The 17,022-nt window shown below is 39.3% G+C and overlaps 1 protein-coding gene across 1 annotated transcript in view; it reads right to left on the bottom strand.

The window, feature by feature from the left end:
* usp43a (ubiquitin specific peptidase 43a) overlaps window positions 1-17,022 on the bottom strand; it is a 59,066-nt gene that overhangs the window by 29,686 nt on the left and 12,358 nt on the right. The window contains exon 3 of the mRNA XM_086083390.1: window positions 2,228-2,316. Within this exon, the coding sequence (XP_085939516.1) occupies window positions 2,228-2,316 (89 nt within the window). The remainder of the gene's footprint in view (window positions 1-2,227; window positions 2,317-17,022) is intronic.

Raw genomic sequence — 17,022 nt, 5'->3', positions numbered from 1 at the left:
ATACAAAGATTTAGCTGCTTGTTTAATTTCACACTTGATAGGTGGACAGGCACTCCAGAGAACTATTTGTATGTGAGCAATTCAAAAGTAAATTTTATGTTCTGAGGCTGCTCAGCTCCATCTGGCACATGGTGTATTGAATCTGTTTAGTGTAAAACGAATTTAAGACAATCTAGGCATTCAGGAGAAAAATGTGCTGCCTTGTGTCAGAAAGCTTTATCACATACTTAAAGTTACTTAAAATAAGTAAACAAAAATATATAAAAATAATTCAACGTTTGAGATGATTTCTCCTCCATCCACAAGCCCCTCCATCATACATGTTATATAAAATTGTTTAGAGCTAGATGATGTCTTGGAGACAACAGGCCATTAAAAATAGACACCACAAAGTCAGAGTGACAGAGAGAGGAGGAGCGAGGCCCTGACAAAGATGCATTCAAACACAAACGTAGCGACACGGCGAGCGCCGACTCCCACGTCGGCAGCCCAATGCACAAGACAGCGCGGGCTCTAATCGCAAACATTTATTCAGATCACAGAACTCTGCTGACTCCCTCTGAGGAGCATCTATGGAAGATATGAAAGGAACGGGGAAGAAAGATGAGAGGAAGGGAGACCAATTGAACAAGAAGGAAGAGATTGAGTGACAGTCGCAGGTCGATGAATACGACACAAACAAAACTCAGTAAATGAAATTGCTCCATTGTTACAACTGTCGATCCCAGCACCAAGATATGTTGACAGCAAATTATAGGAAACAAGATGAAAATCAAGTGATATCCCTGGTCAGGATAAGCGGAACAGTGAAAGGATGGATGGATGCTTTAATTGTTTTTGCTATGCAACATGAGTGTTAGTGGGGCTGCCTTGTCCAATGATCTTGTTGCTTTAATTCATGCCTTTATGTCACCAATAAATACCCATCAATTATTGGAGCACCCTGGGGTAGATTATTATTATTTTTTAATTTTGCTTATTAATAATCAGTGATAGTTTAATGAAAACATCACACAGTGGTTTACTTTACAACAGTTTTTCAGTTGAATTATGTAAATGTTCCAGATGTGCCCTCATTTTCTCCATTTAACACAAGCATGCGTTATTTTTTACTGTGACACACAAAAGACTCTAGTACAGTTATGCAGGCTACACTGTGAGTGAAAAGTAAAATGGAAATGAGTATCAATTGAAATTGAAATATTGTACATTGGTCCTGAAGAAGAAAAAAAACTCTCAGTCTAGTAGAGGTGTTAAAAAGAAACAAACATATTTTCGACAGTGTTCCCCAATGTTGCGAGTCTTGCAGTTACACGATAAGCTTGTTAGCTGTGACGCTAAGGCAGCTAATCAGTGACAGAATGTCCAACTGTTAGAGCACCAACTCACTGCCGCTGTGGACTTAACAAGAGCTGTCATTCAAACAAGTGATTACAAACCCACTCTGTGTGCGTTTGTGTGTGTTGCTCCTTTATCTGATCATCAAGTGCTTACAAAGTATTGGATAGAAAATCAGGAGGATTTCTCCCCCCAGCTCAAATGTGACTCTTGTGCATTTCTATTTGTTCTTCTGGCATGCCACTCAAGGCTATGTGGCTTCACCTCCAATAGAGGGCAGCGGAACCATCGCTTAGTAGCGGCCATAGAAAATGAAGACAAGGGCCTTTGTACACATTCAAAGTGTATGAACATTGATTTAAGATGGCTCATTCTGAAACTGCGCAATTATGAATTGAGACTCTAGAAACCTGATAACATGAGCAAAGCTTTATGACTTGCATGTTGGACAGGTTTGTACTCAAAATGATGAACATCGTAATTTACAATTAAAAACAATTAACCACTGGCATTTAACATAGTTAGTATTAGTCATACAATTTTGTGTTCAAAATGGAGCTTGAACTGATAGCTGTTGAAATGATAGAACCATTTGGGATGTAGTGATCCCTCATATATTTTCCCCCAAAAAACAAATGATCCCATTCACTGATTATTTTTGGAACATATCCGTCTTATTTGCTGGAAAACTATTTGTTGCATTTGTTCAATAACAGTATTGTTGTGGGTCCATCTGATGGCATCTTGATATCAAGGAAGTGTGTTGAAGTGACCCGAGACACACCCACAATATTCATTTCGACATAAGTCAAGCTTTGCATTACTATGATGATGATGATGATGATGGTGATGGTGATGGTGATAGTGATGGTGATGATGTTGTTCTTACTTATACTGGGCTTGGAAGTGTTCCTGGACAAAACTGTGGCGGCCTCTGGGCTGCTGCATGTTGGTCAGGTCCTCCAGTGAGCTGGGTCCCTGGAGACACACGGTAAAGCTGACGTTGAAAGTTTAACCTCTAGATGTTGTGCAAATCGGAATTCGACCAACACTTTCAGGGCAGATGCCTTTAAAGTCACAGTTTGGAATCACATTCATGCATGATGTCAGGCAAACCCTCAACTTAGCTCATGAGACCTCATTCTGACAGCATCAAAGAAGGAGAGGTAATCAAAACAACCAACGATTATCAGGGTATATAAATGGCATATAAATGTGGAAAGGAACTTTGATGAAATGTATCGTTTTTAACATCGAAGTATCTGGTTTAGCCCAGGTGGGCTGGACCTAGATTTGATTTTCCATGACTGTTCCAGGACCTCTCTTCAGTGACGATCTAGCAGATATGACAGACACGAATCACAAACACAAGTTGTAGGCGAAAATACCCAACCTGCTAGCACACACACTGTCTGGTGTCACGCCATGTGTCACTTTTTATTTAGGTCACTACTTTTCTGAGTTATTTCAATCTTTTAGGTGTGTCTTCTCAACTGAGACATTTTGAGAGATGAGTCATACTTGTTAGTTGATAAGAATCTCCCTGTTAAGCAGCTAGCCTGGCAATGTTAGCCTTGGTGTTAGCTGGGCAAACAAAAAATAAAATAAAATACTACTACTACTACTACTACTACTACTACTACTACTACTACTACCACCATTACTAATGATAATAATGACAATAATAAAATATTTTGCTCATCAATAAGAGCATGAAACATGTGAGGGATGCTTAAAATTGGAATCTCGCGATCACGGCATGCAAGACGTCACTTGCATTTGCTACAAGCTGAAGATTGAATGTAAAAAAACAACTGCAGTTTTCTAAAAGCCGGTAGTTCGTTCGTAACGCACATACAACACGCGAACAAATACCTAGTAATGCTAGTATCATTTAATTCTCTTGCTTCTTTTTATTCATCCAGTTATTTCATTCTGCTGTGATCCATAGATGAATCCACTGGCAACAACAAAGAAGTGAAAGCATGGACTTGCCTGTCTTGACTAGGGATTTGGAAAGCACTGGCAGAGTGATAGCTTCCCCCTGGGGATGTCGACACTCTATTGCCTAACACAAGAACATATGTTCTTATCAAATCCCAGCTGATTCCCTGTGGCGGGCATTCATGTGGGACACTACTCAGCGTGCCTATGCAGCTCGCTGGTGAGTGCGTGGGAGTTTGGCGAGCAGTCAGGCTGTGTATTTGGAGATGTCTATATGTGGCACAACAAAAATGAGAGGTACACTGGCCTGGAAATAGACCAAAACAAAGCCCTACGGCAACAACTGCTGTAGTCAAACAGACTTTTCAAGTAGTCATTACGATGGCTGCCAACAGGGATTCTGTACCACTATCCATTTGTCACTGAATACATTTCAAGCTCCTGCATTCCCTGGCATCATGTTGCTCTTCACACTGGTACCTCCTCAAACAGTTTTCTTCTTTGCCTTTCTTTCAGCTTGTCCCATAAGCGGTCTCCACATTCTTTTCCACCTAAATCTATCGTACGCATCCTCCTTTCTAAAACCAACCGACCTGATGTCTTCCCTCACTGTCATACCACAATAACCATTGCTTATGGGGTATTTAAAATCCTCTACTATTGCTATCTTTGCTTCCCATGGCTTCAATCTTCCTAGTCATCTCTAGTTAATGCTGTGCAAATATTCCCACCAAAAACTTAACTAACATAAAAAAGTAGTTACCATTGTGCAAATGCTTGGTGTTGAACTACTCCTTTTTTTTTTCTTTTTTTTTACCATAGTGCACAATTACCTCCATCACTACCCACTGTGGACAAAAATACACATGACTTTTTTGGCACATTTCAAAGGAAATTAATAACTCACACTTTAAAAAGCAAAAAAAGAAAAGAAAAAAAGTCCAGAACAATTGTTCACTGAAACCTTGGTTCTTTCTTTTCAAACTGAACCCTTTGTAAGTAATAAGTCAGACTAAGCTTTGAAAAAAGGATAATTACCTTAAAATGGTACTACAAGTTTCAGGCAGTTGAAGTGCAAAGTGTTTGATGGTTTGTGGTTATTAGCAGTATCTTGACAAGAACATAAAACACTTCCATTTTAAACAGTAATGGTGCGCTGATCGATTTGTCATCGATCGTGATCGTCCGATTACTGTGGGAAAACACGTGATTGGCATATGTTGATCAATGTCTTTCATTGCCGATCATCCGCAGCTCGTACTTTGCTGCCTGCAGCCAACTAGAGACCAGCCTATATGAAGTGTAGCATTCCCTCCTCCTTTCCTTAAACACCGCACGGGCATGCAGCAAACCAAAGCTAGCCAGCCAGAGCTGTTCTGGCTGGACCACAAATATAGAACCCTAAAATGTAGGTTATCCAAGGTTGTCATGGCTATTATTTTTATTCCAAGCTAGTGAACCATCTGATGCTTTCAAATCAGTTACGTTAAGGTCAAATTCTTACATATTGTGGCTTTGAGCTATTGCCATCAGATCAATGATTGTCAGTGCAGGGCCGTTCAAAACAGAAGTGAGAAAGTACTTGTTATGGCAGAGTTTGTCAAGAACTGCCTCTGGAGATAAATTGGTTTAAGGCAAATCATGCATGTCTTTAACCTTTTTTTCACATTAACAGTGGAGGTCAAAGAGAGAAGTTGGAGGGCGAAAGGGAAAGAGAAGATAATATGGGAAAGCACTGGCGGACAATAACAACAAGCACACGGGCAGACAGATTGTACAGGACAGAGAGATAAGAAGAACCATTCGAGGCAAGCGGTGGGACAAGGACATTGCTCGGGAAACTAAGTGTGGACTCAGAAGTTGTCTACTGAGCAGACGGAACAGTTATACTAATCACATCCCAAAAGAGGCTGTAATATAACATCAGACAAAATATTTAGTGTGCAAATTACATAATGTCTCTTAGAATGTGGACATAGTTGATAGTTGTTTCTGTAATGTACATAAGTCCCTGTGATAAATACAAATGGACAATGCTAAATATGAATTTGTAAATTGAAAAAATGATAATAATGAAGCTTTGAAAACAATCTGCGTATATTCAAAGTTTTGACACAAGCATCTCAACTATTTGGTGTGCAGCTAACCTTCCTGAAATGTATTCTGATTTACAATAACACAAAGGAGTGTCATAGCTTGCCCACCAATGTCACAGACCACAAAAGAAGGTAATGAGAGGTCAAAATGGCAATGACATCATTCTCTTTGGCAAAAGCCAGCAACGGTGTCCATCCTCATAATGTTCTTATTTCAAAACATAGCATTGCTAAGGTAAACTTCATTGCTATTGCTGGCTTAATACGTTTTAATAATGTTTTCACTGATGGGCAGTGACTGAACTGTAGGAGAAAAAACATTATGATGTAATATTTAATCATGCTTACTAATTTGCAAACGACGGGCACAGAGAAAGCACCGAGAGATGACACTTGATGCATAGACAGTGAGTCAAAAAGAAGAAGAGAGGTTGTTGGGGGTGCGGGTGTGGTTGGTTTATGGGGCGTCATAGGTCGGTCTCCATCTATTTACACAAAACGCTGTCGGGGCAGTAAAGCGGCTGACTCACAACAATCCTTTCAATTGTGGATCGCTGCTGTTAATTTGGTCTATTCATGAGGGGCTTACAGGAACAAGATGGCCGGTGAGATAATGATGGAAAGCACAGGCATTTGAAACCCCGCTCTACCCTCTGGCCCGCTGTGTTCTACTGGTCCATCGCACAATATATTCCAATAGTTATAGACCGCACTTGCTTAGACAAAAGGCAAACAGCACCGCAGTGCTCTTAGGCGCCATTCGTTGGTGAAATCTGTGCCAGTTTCATTTCAGAGCGGAGTGCAGTGAGACCTGCCACTCTGGCTGTTGCCATGGAGATGTCTGTCTGGCCAAAAACAAAAAGGCAAAAAGAGAAATTAGGCAGCCTCAGACAAGAGTCGCTAGCTCGGCAAGCACCCGAGAGAGCTGGCCCAGTGTTGACAGGCTCATTGCCAGCCGGCTACAGCGATACCGGACCAAACAAACTGAGAACATCAGTTGTGACGAGTGAATGGATTGATTAGGCTCTCAAGAGATCTACTCAAGTATGTGATTTGGGCTGACCTTTCAGTTTCAGACGTTAGAAGAGAATAGAGAGCGGCAATGTAGATGTTGCCTGAAGGCATTGACACAACCTGATTGATCTTCATAGATTCTTTGTCATTAAAATGCACTTGTAGTTCATCACTCGTCATTGGCTTAATGGGTTTTGTCAGTGCCCACTGGTCTCAATTATCTCCCATTTTTCTTCAAACTTGGCAAGGGTAAAAGCCACCCACCCCAAATGTTAGAAAATAGTGAAGGCTGCAAAGCCAAACCATTTGGAATACAGCGGAATCTTGACTTGTTTAATTTGTTCTGCGGACAAGCTTCTGAGGCAATTTACTTGTACATCAAACCAATTTTCTCCAATGAACTGAATTAAACTGTTCCAACCCACCAGTTTACATTAATAGGGCTGTTAAAATTAATGTGTTAATGTAAATTCCCTTTAATGAGGCTATTTTTAATTAAATTTTTAAACGTGCAACGCATGCCCCTTATTTGGCCCACCCTGTCCGTAATTCAGGAATTCCAGTCGCAACACAGTTGATGCATCCTGGTATGAATTACCCCACAACTGCAGCCAATATACACAACTTTAACACCTGGTACTATATCTCCTCTAGCCTCACAATCCACAAAGTGACGGCAAACTAATGTTACATGCGGCATATCTGGTCACGGCATCCATCCATCCATCCATCCATTTTCTTAACCGTTTATCCTCACAAGGGTCGCGGTTGGCACTGGAGCCTATCCCACCTGACTTCGGACAGTAGGCGGGGTACACCCTGAACTGGTTGCCAGCCAATCCAGGGTGGTCACGGCATTTAAAAAAATAATAATAATTTTTTTTTTAATAGATTTTCTTGAAAACTACTTGGGTGGTGGCCAGTTTACTTGGGTGGCCTGCCCAAGTATTAAAATAGTGTGGGAAACACTGTCTACAAGCATCAGAAAATGACAACCATTTAGTGTGTAGTGTTAAGAAAGACAAACCTGGAAATGTGGGTGAGGCAGAGTGAATAAACAGTAAACGAAGCAAGGAAACCACAATCTGCAGCTTGGTAGCAGTTTGTAAGCACACCAGCGGGACCAGTTCTGCTATCACACAGCAGATGACTGACAGTAATGAGCGTGGAAAAACTTGAGAGGGATGTTACATAGGAATTGTGGCTTTTTCATCCCTTTTCGCTCCTTGCCCGTCACACTTGGTAGACAAAAAAGGTACAAATAAAAGCAACCAGGTTTCTTTATCTTGTGCATTGTTTGGAACAAAAACACAACTTCTTGGCTAAGGGCTGATTTAGTCATTCACATCATCGTAAAATGTATCATAATGGGATTAGGACAGGGAAATCTTCAAATCAGCTGCAGTTTTTGAAGAAGGCTTTTAAATCCCCTTTTTATAGATAAGCAGAGGAACATTACAAGGGAAAAATGAAACAAGTTATACAGTAATAGTATAATATAGTAATTTGGTCTATACTGTAATATGTCAGGCAAAAACCATTGATCATTGTTTTTCTATGTGAAAAGATGAGCTTTGTGTGTGATTTGCGTTAGAATGACTAAAGCTGCACGACCAACCCACAACAATATGGTGACAAAAGCAAGCAAAAATATTTGAAGCCAGCACCTTCAAGTTATACATTTGGCATGGATTCTCCTGTAAATACAGAACACAGGAAACAGACAAAAGGTCTTTTGTAAGTTGTGCTAGCCTGCCATCCAGAATTTGTCATTGAATGGAATCAACATCGTAAATAATCAAAATTGAACTGGATTGTGGGGGTTCTTAATACCCAGCTCTAATTTAGAGTCTCCAATTAATGTGGGAGCAAAGTATCCAGATAAAACCCATGCAAGCACAGGGAGAACATGTAAACGCCACACACACAAGAATACCATAGCCGAGATTCGAACCCACAACCTCTAAACCAGCTGTCCACAGGAAAACATGTTGTATAAAAATAACCCAGTTCCACATGAGTGTGGGTAAGAGGATTTATCGACTACTGTGAAGATGATATGGAGGAAATGGAACTGTCTTCACTATATGAGAGAGTATTACATCAGATCCTTCACCCTAAATTTGTGTTTAGTTTCCTGCTGCGATAAAGGTAGAACCAAAAGTAGAGTAGTAGCAGCAAGCAGAAAAATGTATTTTGGGAAATACTCACGGGAATACCACATCTGCAACTGAGTAGTATCTAAAAATACTACATTTCTAACTATTTTGCTTTAAAAATATATATATATTTGTTTTTTTTTAAAGGCCAGCTTCTGCTATGGTTTTATAATTCATTAAAAGGCCTAAATGTCTTCACACAAAAAAGGGGGGGAAAAAACAGGTACAGGTGGTGGTGAGGTGGTTAAAAAAGGACCACAGTAAGTACCAACCCCCATCTACTTTCCTTTCCTTTCAATCAAGTCTGTCTACTCGCTCTCAGTGAGGACACAAAAGCTCATCTTTTAAATATCTATTTAAAGAAAAACCAATTGCTTGAATTAAACATTTCCTTACAGGACTTTGGATCATCCGTTAAAAGCCTTCCCGGGTAAATGCTATTTGGCAGTGAAGTGTCAATGATGCCCACTCTTACAGTGGCCACTGCAATGGGGTCACATGCATACATGCATGCGTAGAAAATAACCCAGGAAAAGAGCAGGGCAGGGCAACCACACACACACACACACACACACACACACACACATATATAGAGCACACACAAGGTAAGGTAATACAAGAACACTGTTTCAGAAAATTACTACATTTTCCTGGAAAGGCACTGAAAATAACTGCCTTTGTACTCTTTATACTTGACTTAAATGGCAAGTAGATCCACTGTATTATGAGAGGTGTAGAAAAATGCCTTCTTCGACACAATCCTTGCTTCTGAATCTGAAAGCGATGTTGGACAATTGCATTCTTTCAACTCTGTAGGACCATTTGGGGAAACGACCTTTGGATGCATTTTGTGTAGAATAACGCGAAGAACCTCACTTTTGTGATGGCCTCGCACATTCTTGCCAAAGACAGACTAGCAATAGCAACGTTTTTCAACCCAATAGATTTACATTCAAATCCAGATGGAGAGTATTCGTCCTCATGACAGCTCTCAATGTATTGGTTGATAACAAAAAAAGCCTCATCTAATATTCACCAACTTTAAAAACAACTTCTAAAAAATTCAGCTTTAAGAAATGAATTCTTCCTCATTGTTGATTGACGCAAAGATGTAATATCTTTCATATGCTATTGTTCCGGCAGCATGTTGCCAATTAAATGCTCTCTTTAATTAATCATTTAATCATTTCCCGGGGGGAGAAATTTGTCTAACTTAATTAACTTTGAAAAACGACTTCTGCGGTTGAACAACATATCCTGCCAGAGAGATTATCTTGTTAATTGAACAGAAAGCCAAGGAGACAGCAATTAAATGATGCAGACCATTGGCTATTACACCAGTCAGTGATGCTTAATGAAGCTTATTTTATGCCTTAAATGCTACACGACTGTTTCCCATTAGATGTATGTTCAGTTCAAGGAAACAATAAAATTTGTCATTGGTTTTAATTGTTTTGAAAGTAATTACATTTACTTCTAACAGGGCAAACAAAACAAAAAGGACAATAATATCAAACAACGAGTACAATCTGTCCTAAATGTATAACGCAAAATGGCATGTATAAACTATTTATGGATGGTATTTCAAAAGTACCTTTTATCCATGTAGTTTTAGTGAACGTTCTCAGTGTTACCTCTACCACAGGTAACTTAAAAATAAATAAATAAATAAATATATTAGCAGTTATAATTTTCTACCAATTCTCAAACTTAAACAACTCAGACTGTTGCTACTCAAACTGTCTCTTTTCACATGAGTAGATATGTTAAATTTTTCTATTTATCTCACTGCCGTGTTGGCATTTCATTTCTTTTTCAGTTAGAAATATCACAATTGCAATCAGTAATAGTATATGCAGTGATTTACCAGTTTGTCTAAAATCAACATTTCAATTCTGGTTGACTTCAATTGTTGTTAACCACAGATTATTGTGCTTCACTTCTCCTATTTTTAATTGAAGCTTGTCAGCGAATCGGAGAAGGATTATGTTTATTATGTTTTCCTCTGATTTTAAGGTGTTTTTTTGGCCCAGATTTTCTATAGACTATATCACACGAATATTTCGCAAAAAATACATTTGTCCAAAACAAAAAACAAAACAAAATTCCTCAACCTAATATTTTATTTTCAAAATTCCTTGTATGTTATACTCAGGTTGAAGTGGCTTTTACAACTAAACTCAGCGTTATAACAGACTCGTTTTTGGCTAATCTTGTCATGTTACAACCAGGCATGAAGAGGGCTAAGGCGTTTATTATTTTTATTTGCATATATTTTTCATATTTTAGTTTACATACAGTATGCATTTTTAAATATATTTCTTCCTTTTTCCACCAATAATCCACAATAACTTCATCTTAAACAGATGCCATGTCTGTCTCTTGTGGTAAATACCACGTCTACTTACTGCAATCACAGTAAAGGTACTGTAATTGCAACAACTGCATGCCACCACCACTGTTTATTTAGTCAAATGGACACCACGCATACTGACACCACCATTTGAAGAAATGGTTTCATTTTTGGTTCTGTCAATCATCAAATCATGTGAGGTTGTTTTGTCAAATCTTACACTTAACTATAATGTGACATAACTTTTAATTCAAATCCACAATTTTTTTGAATCCAAGAGTCAATTTTAACAACAGCAACCTACTGAGCAATATACTATGCATCTTTTGCTTGCTAAGTGTTCACTCATCCAATCAAATAAGATACAACAACAAAGCAAAGCCCACATTTGCCTCCATAATCACACAGCCGCAAGCAGCAAAGTTAGAAGCAGTGATGGTCTGAAGAGAAGCACTCAGTCATTCATCCCTCGCTGGCTGATAAGTCAAGACATTACGCCAGGAAAGAAGTTTTAAAAAAAAGATACTTGAATGGGCTAAGTGAATCTCGGATGAAGCCAGAAGGCAGAAATGTATGCTGAGAATAATTTCACAAAGCTCCAGTTTTATTTGAAAAGTTTCTTCCAGACTTGTCCTGGTTTAATCCCTTAAGAAGAGGGTAGGAGGGCAATGGGGAGGGGAATTATGTGACCTGTCCATTACAGCCAGAGACCGTTTCACCATGATACAAAAGTATACAAAATCACCTTCTAAACGTTGGCTTTTATCATTCCTTCATGTCACTCATTTTATAAAAAAAAAGAACACCAGTTTGAACTGTTCTTTCATTATAACGGCAATAACCAATTTTCAAGGCGGCGGTAAGGCAGTAAAAAAAAATAAATAAATAAATAAATAAATAAATCCTTTGGTTGTCTCTTTCAAGTGTTCTCACTCTCCATCTCTATCTGCAGGAATTTGTGGCTTCTCAGAAATGAAACAAGCTGTTACAATCAAGCCACTAGCTAAGTGAGCAAGGTTATGCTTATGAGTTTACCTGTCTAAGACATTGGTGGGTGGCTGGGCATTAGCTCGCTTGATCAATGGAGCAATAGTACCATCAGCTGTCAAATTCATGATAATGGTACAATGGACTTGTAATAGGAGAAATACCCCATGAACCCTAAAATCACCTCTTTTAGTGGTCAATAATGCTGGCAGTTTTGTACAAATGTGGCCATACACCTAAATGAAAAGGACAATTACAGTAAAGTCAGACACAATGTTGCTAGCATTAAGCGCACATCAACTGTGTTTCCTTAGTTTGAAATTAGTTACGTACTGCACTTTCAACAAATGCTTACGAACTGTTTGCTTTCAGTCTTTCAGCTCATTGATGCGTTTACAACTTACAAGCATCAGCACACACCAGCATGTAACACTGCTGCTTGTCAGCTGACTTGTCTCATTCATCAACATTTGCCCTCTCGCCGTTCCCTTCCCTGGAGAACATGGGCCAAACTCATGGAGAGCTATCAAACTCTCTATTTCTGTCCATGTCGATAAGAGGCCTCGCTGGCTGCCTCTACCGCATTTTTCACTGACCCGATTTCAAAGTCTCCGCATTTGGCTGCGGGGCCCAGGGTAACCCCCACCCACCCACACACACACTGCATCCCGTCACAGTTAACCCCCTGCGGCATAAAAGGGCCAAAGCACTATCGACATTTAAAACGGAATAATGCATACATAATGCCTGGACGCTGGTGTGGTGTTGCACTGGCAAACCACTGAGCTGCCAGCGGGATGAGAAGGAGCAGTTCTTAAATGCATTCAATTGAAATAGAACTCACAACGGACCTGAGGCTGAATGTAACACTTCTCTGTGTTCACTTTGTGGGCGCTCTGTGGAGATGTATGCCACTGTCAAACAAAAGCAAACATTTCCTGCTCTGTTCTCACAAAAATGTGAGGATAATTTTGCCAAGTTTTCTTCCACCTGTTTAAAAGATACGTTTCAGGCTTGAAGCAGCTGCAGTCACGCCGAATGTAATTCTTAAATTGGAATGACATTCAGTAGAGTGCAGACTCCTGCCAAGGCCAAACAGTCCTAGACATGTCTGAATTCATTGATTAAAACATCCTGGCGAAACCAATGTCTCACTCAAGGCCAGTAGGTGGTGGTAATGCACAAAACAAAATGTGTAGGTGTAGGGATAGACCGATTATCGGCCGGGCCGATTATTTGACAAATATCGGCATCGGCCTTTTAACAAATTTGAAGGCCAATAAAGCTGGTATCTCACTGAGAGGTGAATGCTTGCGAGTGTAGCGAATTTTGGGTTTTAATCAGGATTTGTAAGATGTTCACAGACAGTTTTCACTTATCGCAAAGACATTTTGAACATGTTCACGCAATTTTTCACGAAGATCTTTTAAAACCTTTTAGAAATTATGTTGAAATTTTGGGAAACTTTATTTACAGTAGAAAACTTTTAGGTATTTACTTGCTTAGTTTTCAATGTTCTTAACACATGCTGATGGCACTGGAAGCTCCCTGCATTTTTGCTATAATTTGTAAACAAAGCTGTCTATTTTTTATATTTTTATTACTGGCAAATGGATGCAACAGGTAGCGTAAAAAAATATCTGGCAAAAGGCAGCTGACCTTAAATATAAAAGGAAAAGTAATTTACGGTAATATTTTCTCTTTTACTGCAAATGAATATCGGCTTGAAATATCGGTTATCGGTATCGGTCCTGAAGAAAAGCAAGCCCCAAAGCATGGTGCCATAACCAGGCTTCACTTATGGTATCCAACAGGCATTCTTCAATTTTTCCTCGATGCTACCTTCAGTAGAAAAACATTAAAAACACCTCTGACTTAACAGCAATCAAAACGTACCTTCTTACCTTGAGCAATCAGTGACTGGATTTTTATTTATTTTTTACAGTACAATCAAAGAACAATATGAAGCCTGCTTTTTCTCAGAGGTTGCATGAGCTGCACATGCTGGCTTTTGCCCGCTTAATTATGCAAATGCAAAACAATAAACGACACCTCTGTTGACTGATGCAGTAGTGACTGACATGGGTGTGCATGAGGAGCAAAACCAAATTTCATTTTGCATATTTGTTTTTTATCCACTTGACAACCATGTACGATGCTTTGTTGCGAATACTGAAAATTGATGAGATAACAGTTTTTTTGCTTGCTTGTGATAAATGAGGGGTCGATCTTGAATTAACTTGTTAAAAATATATACTTTTTTTAACAGCTCACCTAGTTTAGAAACTATTTCCCATATAAGTACTTTTACAACAAAGCCCTGTGCAATACAACTACAATTGGGGAAAAATGCTTAGTCTAATATTTGATCTTTTTATAAATCAGCCAAGCTTTTCAATTCTGAGTGACAGAAACTACAAAGTGTGCACAAAGCTGTGACTGTGTTGCTGTCTGACTCGAGCTTGCTGAAGAATGCTACAAATGTGTTGCCAGGCAAACAAGGGGAGGGAAACCAAGCAGGTTTAGCAAGATCCCGTTAGAAGGAATACTAACCTTACTGAAGTGGCTTTGTGTTTGTTACATAATATTGCTGGGCCAAGCTGTGGAACTGGTGCCACTGCTCCTGTTACCCGGTGCAATAGGTGCAATGTGTGTACAGCCTAATGCAATCCAGCACTGAACTAACAAAGCCACACATCAGTGATAGACAGGCTTAAAGTGTAAAATAATGGCTTTGCAATAATTCCCCCTTCCACTCATCATGTTTGATAGTATGTCTTTGATGGATGATGATAGCGCTCGTGAATTAAAATGTCGACAGTGAGCAGTGACAATATTAGAAAATTATAGATATAGCTCAACACCACAAAATCACAGCCCATCTGAGTCACCCTAGTGGAGTTTCAAACAAATCATTAGATCCATCTCCATCCATCTTTTCGCTAAACGGCTCATCACATTCAGGCTCGGGGGAGGTGAGGCTGGAACCAATCCCAGCATGCTTTGGCATAAAGGTCGGGAACCGCCTGCCCAGACTGGTCAGCCATCAATAAAACGAAGATAAACTTTTTTACCAAAGCTTGCACAACAGCACAATTTAATGCCTTTTGACTAGGGAAATTAAAACACAATCATTCCCTCACATCCCCAGAGAAATACATAAAGAACTAAATTGATTCATGTGTTCCAATCCAAGTGAAACTCTTTGCATTTTACAGAAGATTGTGCCAAGTGTTTTCACCAACTAAGTTTCTTTGCTAAAACAAAACAACAAGAACAAAAAAAAAACTGCATCAGGTAACTCAACTAAATTACTTGAAAATTCGACATTCTAAGCCCCAAAACTACCAAAATAGATTACAATTCCCTATTTTCCATTCTTATAATTATATTTAGAGAGAGGGATGTACGTACTTAGTGGTGTGCAGATGCACATGAACTGCCAGAACAAACAAAGACTGAAGTGCGTGCGTGTATAACTAAAATTATGTGTATACGAGAAAAGTTGGACAGTAATTAAATTTTTAACATGCTACTGGATGTAGTCGTACCAACACGCTTCTCTTCCAAATACAGTACTATTAAACTATTAGTGAAGTAGTTGCAATGTCTTCTTCCTTTTCGTTCATACTGGAAGCTACAAAAAAAATTATGAAGTGACTGCTGACAAAAGCAGGTTTAATTCTGAAGACAATAGTATCTGTTCATATTCAAATGCTTCAGAGCTCATTGGACAGTGCTTCACAATCCAGATGGACAGTGACCCGAAGTATACTGCAAAAGCAACCAAAGAGATTTTTAGGCAACAAAGTGGAATGTTATGCAATGGCTACATCAAGTCACCTGTCCTGAATCCGATACGAGCATGTATTTAACATGCTGAAGATGAATCTGAAGGGAAAATGCGGCAAGAACATGCAGGAACTGAAGACAGTTGCAGTAGAGGCCTGGCAGAGCATCACTCGGGATGAAATGCAGCATCTGGTGGTGTCTATGCATTCCAGACTCCAGGCTGTAATTGACTCCAAAGGATTTGCAACCAAGTATTAAAAAGTGAAAGTTTGAGTTATGATTGTTAATTTGTCCCATGATTACTTTCGGTCCTTTCAAAAGTGGGAGGCATACAGTGTCAAACTGTTCTGCTTCCTACATCATTCCCCTGATTTGGAAGTAAATGCCCTCAAATTAAAGCTCAGCAGTTTAAGCACATCTTTCTTCCTTTCAAATCCACTGTGGCAGTGTTTAGGGATAAGTTGATGCTTTTTCCTACTTCTTTTCAAACATGTACTGTGTGTCTAATTTATTACCAGTGATTGGGTTGACATTGGCCGCTGTTTTACTTTCGATTCCATTGATTTTCATGTTGTGTTTGTATGCAATATCAAAATATAGCACATAGTAAAGAGAAAACCTCTGCCAAGGCAAAACAATTCAGAATAACCAGATCTTCTCTCAAATTGAATAGATTGTTTCTCAGCTCATTAGATTTGAAAAAACAAGCAGGTCATTTAAGCAATTGCCTAGCCCTCATGCTCACTGCAGTGTTCAGCATATAAAGGTTATGAGCACACAGCTAATGTTTACCCATAGCACGGAGCTAGCATGAGGGTCCAAAGCTGGAGTCCCGACATTGTCGGATTATCAACAGTACACGGACAATGACACTATTGAATGATACAATGAAATCTGTTTACAAAGCGGATCAATATTGAAAATAAATAAATAAATAAATAAATCAGAGATGATCCCGACTATGAAAAGCCAGTATCTGCCTGATAGATTCAGTGGAGGAAAGCCGGCTTTATTATAGCACTGGCAGTCTAATGAGAGCCGCGGCCTTAAGATGTTTATTTGGCATAAAGAATGCTATCAGGGAGAAGCGATGCCATGAATATGAAAAAGAAGACCCTGTATTGAAGAAATGCCATGCTTGTCAAGTGTTTCCTGTTGCCCCAAGTCTTATTTTACAACTCCCCGTGAGAACACATTGACCTGTTCTCCAATCATCAGTGTATTGCCACAAAGTTAAATATTATTGTCAGTCGGCTCATGTCGTCATAAAAGGTCTCAAAGAAAGTCATGATGTGTCTGCCTTACTCATTCGCTAAGTTGAGCCGGTCTCAAAGACCAA

Source organism: Leptonotus elevatus, chromosome 8 (genome assembly GCF_054856555.1).
Source record: "Leptonotus elevatus isolate MCC_2025b chromosome 8, RoL_Lele_1.0, whole genome shotgun sequence".
In the NCBI taxonomy this organism is placed as follows: domain Eukaryota; kingdom Metazoa; phylum Chordata; class Actinopteri; order Syngnathiformes; family Syngnathidae; genus Leptonotus; species Leptonotus elevatus.
The sequence above is the reverse complement of the archived record's forward strand: the minus strand, read 5'-3'. Positions and strand labels throughout refer to the sequence as shown.